Source organism: Pinus tabuliformis, chromosome J (genome assembly GCF_031772625.1).
Source record: "Pinus tabuliformis cultivar Carrire ecotype Pingquan chromosome J, CPIR1, whole genome shotgun sequence".
Lineage (NCBI taxonomy): Eukaryota > Viridiplantae > Streptophyta > Pinopsida > Pinales > Pinaceae > Pinus > Pinus tabuliformis.
This window is the reverse complement of record NC_142295.1, coordinates 1,427,260,030-1,427,276,964: the sequence shown is the minus strand read 5'-3', so window position 1 is coordinate 1,427,276,964 and position 16,935 is coordinate 1,427,260,030. Positions and strand designations below refer to the sequence as shown.

Genomic DNA, 16,935 nt, shown 5'->3' with positions numbered 1-16,935 from the left:
ACCTCTCATGTTAAAACACATGAGAGAGAAAATGCTATGTATAAACAAATTTAATGTGAATGGAAAATTTAGTGTTAAGCATATATAATTTTTATAGTTTAAATTTATAATGATTATTATGATCATCTATTAACACCAATATAATTTATTGGTTAAATTTATAAAACTGTTTTAAATTTTAATATTCTTTTTATAATTAATATATTAATCAAATTTATGTTTTTGGTTAGTTTACTTGTTCGAATTCTGGTTGTTAAATACTTTGCTAATTGGGAAGTCAAGGGTCAAGTTTCTTTGAAGTTTTTGGAGTTGGGTCTTTTTTTTAGCCTAGATTTTCCATAGATCTCTTTAGATTAATCTATTTAGATTTATCCTAGTGATGATTGTCTCACTAATGATTTGACAACAAAGTTATGATAGATTTTCCCCACACACACACACACACACACACACATATATATATATATATATATATATAGATATATATATTTGATATCTTAAAAAATCTATAGGCATTTAGGTAGTATAAACTATCACAACTCAATCTTGTAATACCCACAAACTCTTATTGGATTTCAAGCAGGATATATATATATATATATATATATAAACTAGACATAAAATTTAAAGTAATTTTAAATTGAAAAAAAAAATTAATGTCAAATTTAAAAGTTATGATTAAGTAAGACATTAAATTATAAGATAGTATCATGTTTTATACAATATTTTTTAAAGGAACTCAACAATACAATTTCAAGAAAGAATGTGATTTTCTGTTGCTTAAAATACATTTTTGAATGCATAAATGGATTCAACACCCTAAAAAACCACTAGGACACTCTCATTCTATAGATTAAACAACTTAAATTCAAGTTTTTTAAATTTTTGAAAAAATGTCATGAAAATGGTCATTTCATCTATAAGTTAGACTACTTTTTTAATTAATATTTTTTTTTGTATCTCTTATCTTATTTAAATATATAATTGTTTAATAGTAAACAAATATTTTTAATTTCACCAATATATATGTGTATTTTGGAGTATGGAATCTAGAATTTTAATTTAATAATCAATAATACACATAAATCAAAGGTTGAAAGTTTTTTTTTTGTTTGCTAGCATTTAAGTTGTCAAAATAAGGAGTGGCTTAATAAACATTGTGAGAAAAGGTTGAAAGTTATATTCAAAGTAGTTATGTTTTTTTTCCCCTTTAATTAAAATGATTAATTAAAAAAAAATGTCATTTGAATTGAGCTATGTTTTTTTGGAATTGAGTTATGGTTTTTTGGACAAGTGGTATTGATAAGTCAATGTATTGGTCCATTATATCATTAAAAAGCTTATTTAAGAATTAAGAATCTCCATGATTAAGAATCTTGGTCCATGTTTATAGACATGTTTAACTTATATATTAATTTTTTTAATTAATAATAATTTAAAAGAAAATTATAATTTAAATGGTTTTATGATTTTTTAAATTTTTGAGAAAATAATATGTATCATGAAATGCATGTTTCAATGCTTATTATGAATTGATGCCTATCAAAATATACAAACCATTTAATTTATATAATTATGTTAGTTATAACATTCATTCAAATTATACCTTTCTAAAATTATATATTTAATTTTATTAAACCTAAAAATCTCTTTACAATTTTATTATTAATTAATAAAATTTAAATTTAAATATATTTTAATAAAATTTATGTTATATTATAAAACAATAAATATAATAACATTATTATTTTTATTTAAATAATGAAAATTTCTTATAAATTTGATTATCCAAAAGCATTTATATTATATATCTACTATTATTAATGGTAAAGATTTATTTTAATTTAGTTGAATTTTAAGATAGGAGATTAAATTGTAATCAAGATAATATTTGGGTTAAAGGTAAAGATTATTTAAAAGAACATAATCATTTTGATATATTAAAATATTACTTGAAATCATCTAATTTTATTGTTGTAATGTCAATCATGACACTCTACAATATTAATTTTTTTTTAAGCACCATATATTAAAACCTAATACTATGTGTTATCCGCTAAGAGCACATTTTATTTATATAAAAAGAAACATGTCAATACATAAGAATAAAATACAAGAGGTAAATAATAAATTAGTAATAATAGAACATATATGGAAGCCGCATAAATCATGACACATACTCATATTGGAAACCTTAAATCAAAAAACCAAAAAGTATTAGATCTATTACTCTTGGACAAAAGGAACCTTAAAATGGATTATCCAAAACGTATTAATAGGGTCAATTACATGCAATACTATGGAAAAAATACCATGGTCACCAATGCCATGTGTCCAAAAATCAAGATTGTAGACTATACTCATTTGACTTTATCCCCATTTTAAGCTTGAAAAGCTTGAATTGGGAAATTCTTTGAATTGAATTTGAAAAACGTGCATGGCCCCCCATCACTCTAGACATTACCATGGGTAAGCATATCTAACTTGGTTTTACAATCATATGCTCATTTATACGAAGTTAAAAATGTTCGATCTTCAAAGTCTGTGTGTGTGTGTGTTCGCAGGTGCATGTGCATGTGTATTTGTTATTACGTCTGCACTTATGCTTCCATTCTCACATTATCAGCTTCTCACACTAGGTGCTCTCTGCATGCCACCAAAATCTTTAGTCATAGACAACTCTAGCTCAACCTCGATCTCCATTTGTAGCTCTGTTAGTTGTTATTTGTGTACACGAAATTTCCTACGAGAGAATCTCCCTCTCACACTTAAAATTTATCCTCTGGTATTTGTGTCGGCACTCCATATGCTTGAATGCCAACATTAGACCACTCCCCTAAAAGAGTTTAGATTAACCCTAGTTATGATACCACTAAAATGTGAGAGATAAATGATATGCTAGAGATAAAAATTAATAAGCATAAACTAGAAACATATAAATCACATATAGGATTTATCTAGGAAAATCTAAACTAGAGAAAATCCAACCATGAAGCTTAAATTACATCTTGGCCAAATATAGCCACATTACTAGCTGAGTGATCCCAATAAATTCTCTCGTCTTGGGAGCTTGCAATGGAGTATTGTAAGCCTATTTATAGGCTTCATTGCATGAAATATCATGGATCAATACAATGGGTCACTAATACCATCTACCCAAAAACCATGTATTGTAGACCAAACAACTTTGACTATATGACTAGTTCAAGTTTACCTAACAAACTCTCCTTTAAATTGACTTAGGGGAATTCTTAAAACCCAAGTTGGGAAACTCACATGCCTTCCCTCCTACCATCACTCTCGAGTATTGGGAAAAATACTGAGAGCGAGGGAGGAGGTGGCTGAATGAGTATTTTTATTTCACTTAGACTTCAATTTCAAATTCAAAGAAGTGTAGGCTATTGTATTCATGTGTACACACCATCAGTGAATTAAAAATGTGTATGTGCAAATTTCTAATTTTTCATAAATTTCATTAGTGATTTAACCTAACCATTGCATAATTATTTCTTTATTCATTCATGATGCAATACCATGAGTAGTAAAGAGTAAAAAAACCATAACATATAAGCAACACATCAACATATAAGGACATTGGGATTTTAGTTGGAAACCCAATGTGGGAGAAAACAATTGTTGTTGTCATCTTAGTATTCTTCTTTTATTATAAAGAGAGTAATTTTACAATTCTGTACTCGCACAGAATCTTGCTAGCATGCAAGCTCCTACTTGTAGGAGGATACAACCTCCACTTGTTCTCTAGCTCCTATTGGAAGGGAGCTACAACCCCTAATCAAGTTTATCAGCTCCTACTGGAAGGAAGCTCCAACTCCCTCACTGAAGGTTACGATCCTCAACACCTCATGGACCACATTTCATAATATTTGATACTGGATCCACCCATCTCAATCAACCATCAAACCATGTAGGCCATTTTCATCAAATTTTCAAACTAGACCCACACCCAACATTATGCTCAATACCAATTAACCATTCTGAAACCAAATATTGAATACTAAACTACTGAATACCAATATTGAATCACTACAACTATACCATACCAATATACCAAGCCATAACTAAATCAATCCACTGAATAAACTCAAATTCAATAACCAATCATCAATCTACATTATCAGACAACAATCATTCTGATCAAGACATCCTTGACAATTAGCAGTGAGTAATACATAACTAATTATTTTTTATCACCAAGCAACATTTCGAACCTAGAACATATACATGACTATCATTAAATAGATTCACACATATACACACTTCTTATGCATAAAACCTATGTACATATCTCAAAACATATATTTCACTAGTCTTTGACAACAAACCATATATCACTGAAACTTTGTCAAGCTTTGTTAATCATTACCAATAACAAATAGGACCATACTTATCAACAAACAGCATCATTAATCAAACCACATTTACTTAGAGAGTATGCATGGTTATTCTAAAGCATATCCACATATGTATGCAACATTCCACAAAACAAACAATGTACATATCTTAACACACATCAAACCCTCTTCATAAGCATTATTTTTGTCTTGCATTTAGACTCTGTCAAAATCATATATCTTTGCACATACATCCACATCAGAGTTCTATTATAACCACAAATCTTGCATTTTTAGCAATTCAAACATTCTGAAACAAGTAGATTAATCAAGCATATAATTCAACACGTCTTCGGATCTCTCAGATCTAAGCCTTCTTCTTGCTCCTTGGTGCACACATGTTTTAGATCAAATCACACATGAATGTTCCATTTCATTTCACACTTTACTCCTTGATCTCCTTCTCCTTATATAGTTATTTTCCTTTCCAATACAACAGGAAAATCCCTTGGTAATGTTGTCTATAATTATTGAGAGGATCAAATAAACGTTTCCGACACAATACTATGGGTGATTACCATGGGAATAACTCCTGGTTTTCTATTTTCCATGGTTAGGATTATGTATGTGACTTTCTTTCATTAAAACTGCATATGTACTTGACTCTTGTTTATGCTGGTCATGTATACTTTTCAAACTTCACACTTTCATGTTTTCTCAAAGTAAACATGTGGCAAGATTGTCAATACAGTTCCTCATCTTTGCAATACATGTACCAATACTCATGTCATTTGCAGTAGTTTCATAATCATCATATTATAACCAGGTTTGCATTAAGGACATATTTGCACATATGACCTATTTTATAACCAATGACTCTATGACCCCATGTTTACATCAATCACCCAAAATGGTGTTACATACATGATATGACTTGATCCCAATAACCCATCTATGACTGAATTTTACAATGCTTGCAATATGGGGCTTTTCATGACCCGTATATCAAAATACATACATGAGATTAAACCATGGTATCCATAGATACTCTCTATAACAACAATGGATATATATATGAAGACTATTTACAACACTAATAAAGACTAAGCAGTAACATATGAAAATGCATAGAATTGGTTAGTAATCATAAGAGTGTCTATGATCATCAACAACAATAATTTCATATCATTTATTCCCTTCATCAATAACAACAATAATGTGGCATCATCAATAGCTTCAACATATATAAACCAAGGCATATTGACAAAATCATATGGATATCCTTCTAATCAGTAAAAATGTTGATCAACAGTGACTAATGCAAGAATATATATCAGCAACAATAATATGAAGTCATCATAGTCAACATCATGCAATAGGGAGTGCCCATAATACCAACAATGAGCCATTATAAGTATAGAAGATGCTCCCCTTGAACATGTGCCATATTTTTATCACCATAGCACGTACGCGTGCACACACACACATATATATCCTCTTCACCATTGAAGATGTTAGCAAAACATGCATCAAAGAACTAGATCAACAACAACAATAATATAAGATCATGAATCAACACATATAAACATTAGATATACAACATCAACAGTCTGCAATAAACCAATGTAAGACCAACATGTCAAAAAGGTACTTATGGAAGCATGAGAAGCTCCCCCTAAGATTATTCCACTTCTTCTTTACCACGGATAAACGTACATCACTGTTTGAGTTCTTTCCTTTGTCCTTTTCCAAACTCAATGCCAATTTCCATAGTTAATAATAAACCATAAGTGATTCCCAATGTAATGCTTCCCCGCTCCATTCAGCTTCGAATACGTTTCCCATGACCTTGGTCTTATTTTATTTACATATAAACTTAACCCAAGGCTATTACAAACCCCTGCCCCTTGGGGGGAACATCGTCCTTAGTGTTCTATGACACTTATGACCATCCAAAACGTTGAAAACAAAACATACTACTTATTGGAGATTTATAAACAAAGCTAAACGTAGTAATTACAATCACACACACACATGTACCAAAAAATCATTTTCTTCAACCAACAAGTAAAGAAGGATATAATGCTCACATTTGATCGACCATCTTCCATGTAGCTTCATTGTGCCCAAAGTGCTTCCATTGCATTTTAACTTGCTCTATTTCTATGTTCGGGAGAATGATTTGTTTATGTTTCAATATGCATTGTGGCTATGGTTGGAACTCTTCCTCTGGTTCCACCTGCAATAAATACCAATCAATCACATGATCAACATCTTGTACATATCTCTTAAGTAATGAAACATGGAAAACATCATGGACTTTGACCAATTGCGGAAAATAAATTATATAGGCCACTGGTCCAATCATCTCAAGGATCTCAAAAGGCCCGCAATATCGAGGTGCCAACTTTGCACATGACCCAATCCTCAAGGAGATGTTCTTGGGCTTGATTCACAAGTACACATGCTCCCCAACCAGAAACTCCTTGAATTCTCTATGTTTATCTGCATAAATCTTCTTCATGTCATGTGCTACCTTCAAATTATTTGTAATAACCTACATCTCGAAGGATCTAGGTATGGAAAGGGTGTACACCTAGGTCCAAACCCGGATATGCCCTAGTTCATATGTCAAATGGTGAGTGTAGAAATTTGACAGATATTGCAACTACCCAAGATTTCAAACTAAAAAACAAGAGACCTAATTCTACTCTACTAATCTCCGAAATGGAAATCACAATTTAGAACAAAATGCATAAACATGGAATAAGCAAAACCACAAATACATAGTGATTTCTAGAGGACCCAAATAGGAAAAAAAGTCCTCAAGCCTCTTTTCATTAATAATTTGAATAGAGAAACTATTACAATTACTAGCTCCAGGTCTGAGCTCAACCTGCAAAAGAATAATTGTTCTCTTTGTTCAATGAGAAACTTTGGCCAACACTTAGCCAATTATTTTCTCACGAGGCCTCCTATTTCCTTGCGTAAATCTGAGCAAATTTGAGCTCTAAACAATATGGAAGTCCCTATTTCCTTGTTCAATTCCCAAGGGATTGATCTCCTAACTGCATGCAACAACTGCACACTCAACTAGTATACAACCCATGTTACACTAGCCTTTGTCTCCTTCACTTTAGCTGAGCAATTCGAATTCTATGCATGTATGAGCTCTTTTGAACTAATTGATCAGTTAACTGACAGCACAACTGGCCTTCAACTGACTCTATAAATAGTTAGAGGTTAGTTAACTAAATACAATTGAAAATAATTGAACTATATTGCTAAAATTTAACAATCACACATGCATGAAAGCTGCAAACCCACTAACTCGAATTTACAGAGCTAACTGAGTGACAAGAGCCATCTCACACTAGTTAACTTCCTCCAAGTTCTCTTGCCGATGTGGAAATTCGATTTACTCAATTTGATTAAGGCTAAGGTCAAATTGAGCCTTTCTTGCTACATTTTTTAACATTGGGCCCTACCTTAGATTAACCTCACATTCACTTTAGGACCATTGGGGATCCTGATATGATAGATGATTCCATAAAAGTGCAAGCCTAGGTCTGGTTAAGGCCGAATACACTTGCAGAGTAGTGAAGCATTAGTGGACCTCATGTTGTGTTGATGTGGTAATGCCATAGGGGGTTGATAGGGACCATGTGATTCCACATGGAAGAATAATGATGATGCGGCCTAATTTAAATGGGTAAACTTCTTATGGGTATACATTTCAATCTAGGAGTTAGATTGAGGTGAAATTTATATTACCGGAAATCTCTTAACGAGATGAAGGTAATGGTGGTGTGTTTTTTGAGATTAAGGTCTTTGAGAAAAAGAGGTTGTGTGACTTCATCTTCATAGTAGACCTTGGAGATTATGTCAAAGAAAATAGGTAACACCTCCCACAACCCAAGATAAGACAATGAGGTGGGAAGGTATGTTAGAGAGTGGTATGAGAGCTTAGGTTTAACACTAGAAATGAAGAGGATCATGTACAAAATTTAATACAATAATTTAATTATTGCATATGATAATTTTCTTTGGATTTATAGTTGATGTGGTTGCTCACCTTGATAGAATGTTGATATGTCATAATTGAATTGGGTTTTCATTATGTGAACAACTTTAGATCAACATGCTTAGTGTTGATAGGCCAAGGTAATAAACTACTATATTCATGTCAATTTTAACTAACAATTGTGTGTGTGTGACAACAAAGAGAGAGAGATAAGAAGACACAAATTCCAACAAGAAATAGAGGAATGAGCGATAGAATTGTACAATATAGTACAAATAGATCTCATCATAATCAGGAAGAGCAATCATTTGGGAAGAGGTCAAAGGAAAATTCTCCTGGTTGGATAGATACTCTTAAGAGATTGAGCCTAGTTGAACTAAGAATTTGTAAGGAGGACATTTAAAATATTGTCTGATCACAAGAAAAGCAAGCACAAGTGAATTCAGTGGTTTTGTAGAGCTTATCAGATATGCAAAGGAAAAATAAACATGAGCTTGGTGCCAACTATCTAGCCAAACACAAATCCAAGCAAAGACCATCTGAAATGTTGTCATGTTTTCTTTGTACTTATCTAAAAAATTACTCTTGCAACCTGCTACAATTCCAACTCATAGTACATCACTTATCTCTGCACTATTATTGGTGCTTACTACTCCATTTTTTCTTCATCTTCCTTCATGGTTGTATTCTCCCCTCTTCTACAATTGCAAAATGTTTTCCAAAACTAATTTTTATATATTTTTTTCATTCATATCCTTTGGTATACTACTTATTTCTTCTTAGATCTACTTCTGAACCATCTCCACCTCAACCTTCTTTTCCAAAATATTCACTTTGCAATCTTCTTCAAATTTTCCTAACTAGTCCATGATTGAATTAGTTTAGACATTTCCGTCTTCTTTGCTCCTTTCCTAACTAGTCCAACATTTGCATTAGTTTAGGTCACACCTTCAATAACTACTCATTTTTATGAACACATCAACTTTGTGTTCATCTTTTATATCCTCATCTTCTAGTGTATTATATAGCTCATTGCTAAATTTTCTTCTACAATTTTGTTGCCAATATTCAAACCAACTATTGCACCTTGTTCTTTATTTTTGTTGTCATTATTAATTTCAACAGCTTCTTTTACATTCTCCTCTTGTTTCATTGTACAATCATCAATACATGATCCATAACTACAACACAATTCAAATTCAAATTTTTAAATTCATATATCACAAAAGGGACCTTCGACAATAGTGGTTCTCACATCAGTATGCTTGGATTTCCAATCTCGCTTGCACACATCTTGCTAAAGGTCCAAGTTTTCTCTCCTCTTTAGGCTTGCATTCCACCACATGTTGTACATTCTTCATATGTCTACTTGAATATGTAGATATTCCTCATCCTCTATTTGATTCATTTGTCATTGATGTCTCTCATCACCCTATTAATTCAACTCTTTTGGGTTCTTCATTGCTTTAATTTTTGTTGCTTCTCTTCTCTTTTGAGTTCCACTTAATAATTTCTTCCCAAGTTCTAATAAAAATTTATATATCTTGAGTAAGCACCATTTCCCACTCTTTTCATTATCTCTAGCCATTCTCTTTGGATTCCTATTGTGTTGAGATTTATCTAAGGATGCCATTTGTGTAAACATCTTATACATTTCTCTTCTCACATTGTCATTATTAGTGCAATGTTTTCCAATCTGTGAGTTTCTCCTTGAACCAATAATACAATCTTTGCAATCTCCTTTTTACATGCTTCTCAACACCACACTATTACAATCTCTCACAACTTCTACCCATCAATATTTTCTCTAACATGAGTTGTTTATGCCTGTATTTTTCTTCTCACAATTCTTATGTTTATCTAACTATCCTTCATTCTTTGTGTTATCCAAATTATGGAAATCCTTTTCCATCAAATTTCTAGACTTTTTCCTTTAAACATATTCAAAAAAAAAAAAAAAAAATCAATTTTCCTCGGCTTTCATCTTTCTCCTATAATGCAAGTACATTCTCTTTAACTATTTTCCCAAAAATCCATTTTACTAGAATCATCTTCGCAAACAATACACCCATTATAACTTGATTTGATATCTACAATTATGCAAACTAGAATATTCAAAAATAAAAGCAAATACAGCAAACAATAACAAGAAACAATTCTAATTTAAATTTAACAATATAAATACACACAACAATTTTTCCATTATTATTAAAATCATTAATCTTACTTTCACATACCCATGAATCACGTGTCCAACTCTAACATGCGGCATCATTTTTGTGGCCTGAATAGTCAACTAAGATGCAGCATCATTTTTGTGGCCTGAATAGTCAAAATTGAAAGAAGAAAAAGTGTAATGAGATGTAATATTTACAGCACACTCGAACCAAAGTTCAAAAGTAATCGTTAAATTTAATATTTTTTAATATAAAATTATGTTGTTAAATATATTAAAGTAATCGTTAAATTTAATATTTTTTTAATATAAAATTATGTTGTTAAATATATATATTTTAGAAAGTTAGAAAAATATTGTTATCATTCAATTTTTAACTATGATAAATTAAATTTATAATGAATATATTTTTTAATAACTTTGAAAATTAATAAAATTATATTTATTCTAGAAATATAGAATTATTTTATCGGTCCGGAGATGTGTATCTTGTAACGGAACTAATTATGCACCACATTTGCACTACCATGAACTTGTTTTTAAAAGATCCTAATGACGTATTCGGTCCATAGCACGTCATAGCACGTCATAGCCCATGCGCAAAATAAGGTTTGTAAAATGGGGATCTTACAATTTCGAAGTACCTTCGCTTTTATTGACTTACCACCATTTTGGGATATTAAAGCTGCATTTGCTTTTTATTTTTGAATTTTTTGGTGTGGGTTGTTAGAATTGAGTTTGTACCTATATTATAGGGAGTTATAGGAGTTGTTTTTAATGCAATTTAATTTCTGGTGTTGGAATTAAGGGGAAAATTTTGTGATGAAATTTTGATTTGTTTTATTTAAAATAGGTTTTTTTTATTGTATATATAGATTCAACACCCTGAAAAACCCTTAAGTCACTTGTAGGTGTTTTCCCGTAGAAAAAAGTCGTAATTTTATTCATATTGATCAAATTACATTTTGTAGATGCTTGAAGCATATGCAGATGGTTGTTCCTATAATGACAGGCAGCAAACAGAGAGAAAAACACAAAATAGCAGATGGTTGTTCTTGTAATGACAGGAAAGCAACAAAAATAACAATATAGAAAAAAATAAGTTCCAACAAGCCTAAACTTTTCTGCCCTTCTTCTTCTCCACCCGTCACCAACCGCCAGTGTCAGGGGTGCGTGTAATAATTGCTAGCTGATTTTCCATTGGGATCAATGGAAGTTCTTTGTCGGATTCTGAGCCCTCTGATCCATGAGTTCGTTTGATGCCACTTACTTCTATTTGTGTCTCTTGTTGCAGATCTGAAATGTGTGGCCCCAAGTGAGTAATTGGGGCGTTCTCTTCCTGTTTGTATTTCTGTCTCATTTGAATATCAGGTTCTGTTTGATTCTCTGTAGGATTCACGTTTATGTCTTCTTCTTCCAAAGGGTCTGTATGCTGCCACCCTCTAGGATTTTTTTGTTGTTTCTTGGTTCTCCTGGGGTCCCTTCGAGTAAATGGGCAGTCATATTGTAGGTGCCCTGTTTGCATGCAGCCCCTGCACCAGAACACTGTGTTCTCATAGTCGAGCGGCTGTATCCATTGAGAATTATTGAAGTTTAGAGTGATATGATCAGGTAGCCCCTGACTCAGATCCACTTCTACACATATTCTGGCAAATGTAAATATTCCCCTGATAGCTCTGTCTTCGTCCATTTTTAGGAATTTCCCCAGAGAGTTCCCAATGGCAATTAGTACTTTGTGATGCCAAAAATGTAGAGGGAGACCATGTAGCCTTACCCATACCGGCATAGTTGAGACTTTCATAGTATTGGCGTCGAAATCAGAATACCAGGGGATAATGAAGAGGCCAACACTACCCCAGAACCAAGGCCCCTGATTGATAATGCTGTCACATTCTTGTTCTGTGTTAAATCTAACTATGAAAAATCCTTTAGGGCATGGGTAAATTTCATAGTTAGTTGTCCATGTTGAAAATATCCATTGGTGCAGGGCATCTGATTTTCGCCAGAAACCATTAAATCTATAAATAACTGCATTTTTGGATAGATCTGTGTGTAGACTAGTTACCTCTGGCTCAGATACTAATAGCGTTGGTGATTATGGCTTTTGTTCAACAATGTAGGGTCCCGGTAGCTCTGGTGATGGTGTTGCTTTATTTTTCAATTTTTCCTTTCCTTTCACTGCATCTCGAAAGGAACCTGTATTTTTAGAGCTAGTATCAGTGCTTCCTCCACACAATCAGAGATTAAGAATAATGGTTGAATCGTTGGCAATGCCGTAGTGCTGGAGTGTTTGGTCTTCCTGCATACTGTATCCAGAATATATAAGGTTTTGATATTGAGCTGGGGTTCCAAGGTGACCCTGGATCTTCTTTTTTAACGCATGGATGATGATCCCCTTACCGAGCCGCATGCAAGAGTGTTTGCCCCTAATCGATTTGATGAAAATTTGGATCAGATCTGCGCCCATGCGGAGTAGGCCCCAATTCATTGGTTTATAAGCCAGATCTGGCGAAAAGATGGCAGATCTAGGGTTTATATATCTTCCCATTGTGGAAGAGAAATGTCCGCCTCCAACCAGCAATTTTCCAGGTGCTGCCTTGGAAGATCTGATGTGTAGTCCGGCAGATCCAAAGCATTCAACAGTGATGTCATGCGATCTGTTTGATCCAGACCCAGTAACACACCGTTGCCCCTTTTGTTGACCAACCGCCCTGAAGATATGAAGAATCGGGTCTTGACAGTTTTCCTCAACTATCTTTCGGTACTCGCAGACGGCCAAAATGGTATGTCTGGTATCCGTGGGGAGGCCTCAGATCTGGACATCCGCTTGGTAGTTCTCATCTTCCCGTATGCCCATGCGGTCATATTTTGGACCTACTGCGAGATCCCTACTCTGGGCACTTTGCATCCAACCTGCCGAACAGTGGCAGGGGTTTTCATTCTTGCCATGGATCTTGCTCAGGGGGATCGGCATACAGAGTGTCGCTGCCCTGTCCAAGAGGTCAGTCGCAGGAGCAAAAGCGGATTTCGCAGCGAAGAAAACCTTCTGTGTGCCGCATTGCTGATAAATTCCATAGAAAGTTTGCACATGCTTGTTTTGGAAACTTGGAGCCTCAGCTTCCAGCGAATTCTGGGGTGATCCAGCCCCTGCGTATGCAGCTGCGTTGAAAACCCTAGTGAGAGGTGCCATTGCAGATCCGAGCTCAAACCACCACCCACCTCCTAGAGGCTAGACGAAAAATCTATTTTGTAGGTGTTACCCATGAAACTTGTGAATTTAATGAAATTCTTGTCAGATTTTACAGAAATTAAACAGAAAAAGTCTTTCAAAAAATCACACTAAAAACAACTCGTATTATATATACCATCAAAAAAATAAACAATATCATATTATATATATTTGTTTTTATTTTCCCTACAATTTTACTGAGAGTGAAATGTTTGTTTCTTAGGAATAATTTCAAAAGTTGAGTGATATTATTTATATATAGAGTTGTTTTTATTCTTCTTACAATTTCACTGAGATTGATTTTTTTTTTTTGAAATAATTTTTATATGAAAGATTGACATTTTTGTTTTTTGGAAATATATATATATATATATATATATATATATATATATATATATATATATTAGTTTTTATTCTTTACAATTTTAATCTAGATTGAAATGTTTGTTTTTTAGAGTAATTTCTTCATGAAAAATTGACATATTTATTTTTTAAAATAATTTTTACATGAAAATTAACCAACTCATTTATACATGATTTTCCATAAAAATAGCTAATTTTAATATCAATGAACCACATTTTTTTATGATGGTGATAAAAATAGCTAATTTTAATATCAATGAACCACATTTTTTTATGATGGTTAACGTCCACTGACCCCAAACTTTGGTTTATGGACCTAAAGAAACGAATTATTTAGTTTGATTTATGATTTTATTCCTATGCTCAAAAAGCTTGGAGAGAAGCCTCCCGAGCTCACTATAATTTTGACATCGTAAAAGGCTAGGAAGGTCAGTGTTGCAAAATTGGGATCTAATGTGGTTGTATGCGGGGCACTCTAAGAGGAAGTGATTTTCATCCTCGATGTTCATATTCTCACACAGATGGTAGATCCTTTCCATTCATGGTATTTTAGGAACTGCCCAACTAGGTTTTTCACTATGGAGCTCATGAGAGTTCGTTCTAATTTTGGCTATATTAATTTTCTTCTTTGAGCTAGTTAAAACAGAGAGATACTTTTGATCTTCTAGAGTGGCGTTGATGACCTCCTTATAATATCTTAATTTTCTTTTAACTCCTAAATATTTTTCACACCACATTTTTCTTTGAACTTAGAAGTAACAATATTTTTAATGTTATTAATGTTTTGCAATGCAACATTCTTGTCCATCTCCCATTAATTTAACTAGGCTCTCTGTTTTTATACCAATCTCATTTAAGTCTTACGTAAATTTAACTAGAATTTAAAACTATGACATGTAAACCAAAAAATTGTTTTACGAAATGTTAAAATTTTATTTTAAAACAAAATTAATTTATAAAAGTCTAACTTCCGTGTTAGACACTTTATGGGAATTTAAGATCAATTCTATCAAATGTATAGAAATTATAATATTTTTTGAATGATATATTTATTTTGACTTTTTAAAAATAAATTAGCTCACAATCTCAAATCCTGTGACACAAATAATTCAGGTTACGTATTAACAAAAACTCATAATCAATCATTTGACCGACCATAACTGAGGTTAGGTTTTAAGACAGACATACATGTATTCACAAAAACTCATCTCTGGATCAAGCTAGTGAGCCAACGCTTTTTAATACGTGTTGAATTTTTAGAGAGTAGGCACATGTTTTTTAAACAAAACGTGCTTCTAATGATACGATAAAGAGTTGGGACATCAATTTGATTTATTTGCTTGCACATATTATCTCAAATCCACGCGGTTTGTTTTCCCGTATTCCCTCGCGTGATCAACGGCGCAAGTTAGTGGCCTGTGCTACCGCTATAAATCTTAAATTCACTTCCCTCACCTTTGCACTGTCCACACACAAACAAATAGTCGGGATTCCCATCTTTGCAAATTCTGCATTGACATTCATTGAACACAGATTCACAAACAAATCGAATCAACGAGTTAGGCAGCCATATCCCAAAAGGCTTCGAATTCTTCTGTACCATGGGTGCTAAGTGCAGTTCTAGTTGCTTCGGGTCTGCCATGGAAGCCGAGACGAGCGAAATGGGATGTAAGTCGGAATCTGTGTGGTCGAGGTTCAAAGGGCGTTTAAAACAGAAAAACGAAAACCAGTCTTCCAAGCCAGTCGCTTTTTCAAATTACGCTGTCCAGATTTCTCCTGTTTGCCTTATCAGCGGGAAATCGAATGCTTTGGTGAATATTGTGTCGATTTCTCGAGACGGAGAATTCGTTCCTGTAATTCTGTCACCAGTCGGGAAAGCAATGTCCAATGAGAGGCAGCCCACCAAGCAGAAGACTCAATTGAGATTCGATGTAGCAGAGATTGAGGCCAAGTCACGGGATCCCAATATTTCAGTGAAGTCAAGCAATGGACCCAAGGTTTCACAAGACCCTCTCCAAAGAAGTCATACAAAAGATACCAAAATGCCAGTAATCGAGCAGACGAAAGCACAAGATCGGATCCTGCAGAAAAAGGAAGTAGCAGACTCGATTCCGGTACCAATAGAGCACTTATCTAAGTCCAGTGGCACCTCCGTTACAGTGGATTCTAAGAGAAGTAAACTGTCGAAATTTGTTAATTTTCCCAGGAAAGTGAGTTCTCATGCTACCAAACGTCAGGGGATCAAATCCACTACCCTCTCACAGCTTCTGCGCCCAGGCGTGAATAGAACTACAGGAAATTTCCAGCCTAAGAAGATTAATAGCGGGGCAGAAAGAAAGGGAACTGTTACACGTGACGCCAGGAAAGAGGGTGTAGGATATAGTATGGCTATAAATTTATGTATCTTAATTATAATTATGGCATGCTTGGTAGTGTTGTCAAACAGGCTTTTAGCCGTTTTATGTACTTCCATAGGGTGGTATTTACTTCCCACCTTGCTGGAAAAAAAAATAAGAACAAACCGTCAGCAGTAGCAGTTGCACGCGTTAACAGAGGCAGATCACATTAGATGTTAAAACGCATTAGATAGAAAATGCGGTATGTGTTTCTAAATATATAATCAATTTTAATTTGATTGAAAAATTCAGTGTTTATGTATCTAAATTTTATAATTTTAGTAAAAAAATTTGATTATTCAAATATTAATTTGAAAAAAAATGAAAATTTACTATATTCATAACCTCTATTAAAACCAATATAATTTATTAGTTAAATATAATAAAATAATATT

At 33.2% G+C, this 16,935-nt stretch overlaps 1 protein-coding gene across 1 annotated transcript; it reads left to right on the top strand.

Moving 5' to 3' along the window:
• Positions 1-15,745: 15,745 nt before the first annotated feature.
• On the top strand, positions 15,746-16,678 carry LOC149232713 (uncharacterized). Its single transcript, XM_089381983.1, has one exon. The coding sequence runs from the start codon at positions 15,746-15,748 to the stop codon at positions 16,676-16,678; it is 933 nt and encodes a 310-aa protein (XP_089238109.1).
• Positions 16,679-16,935: the final 257 nt, after the last annotated feature.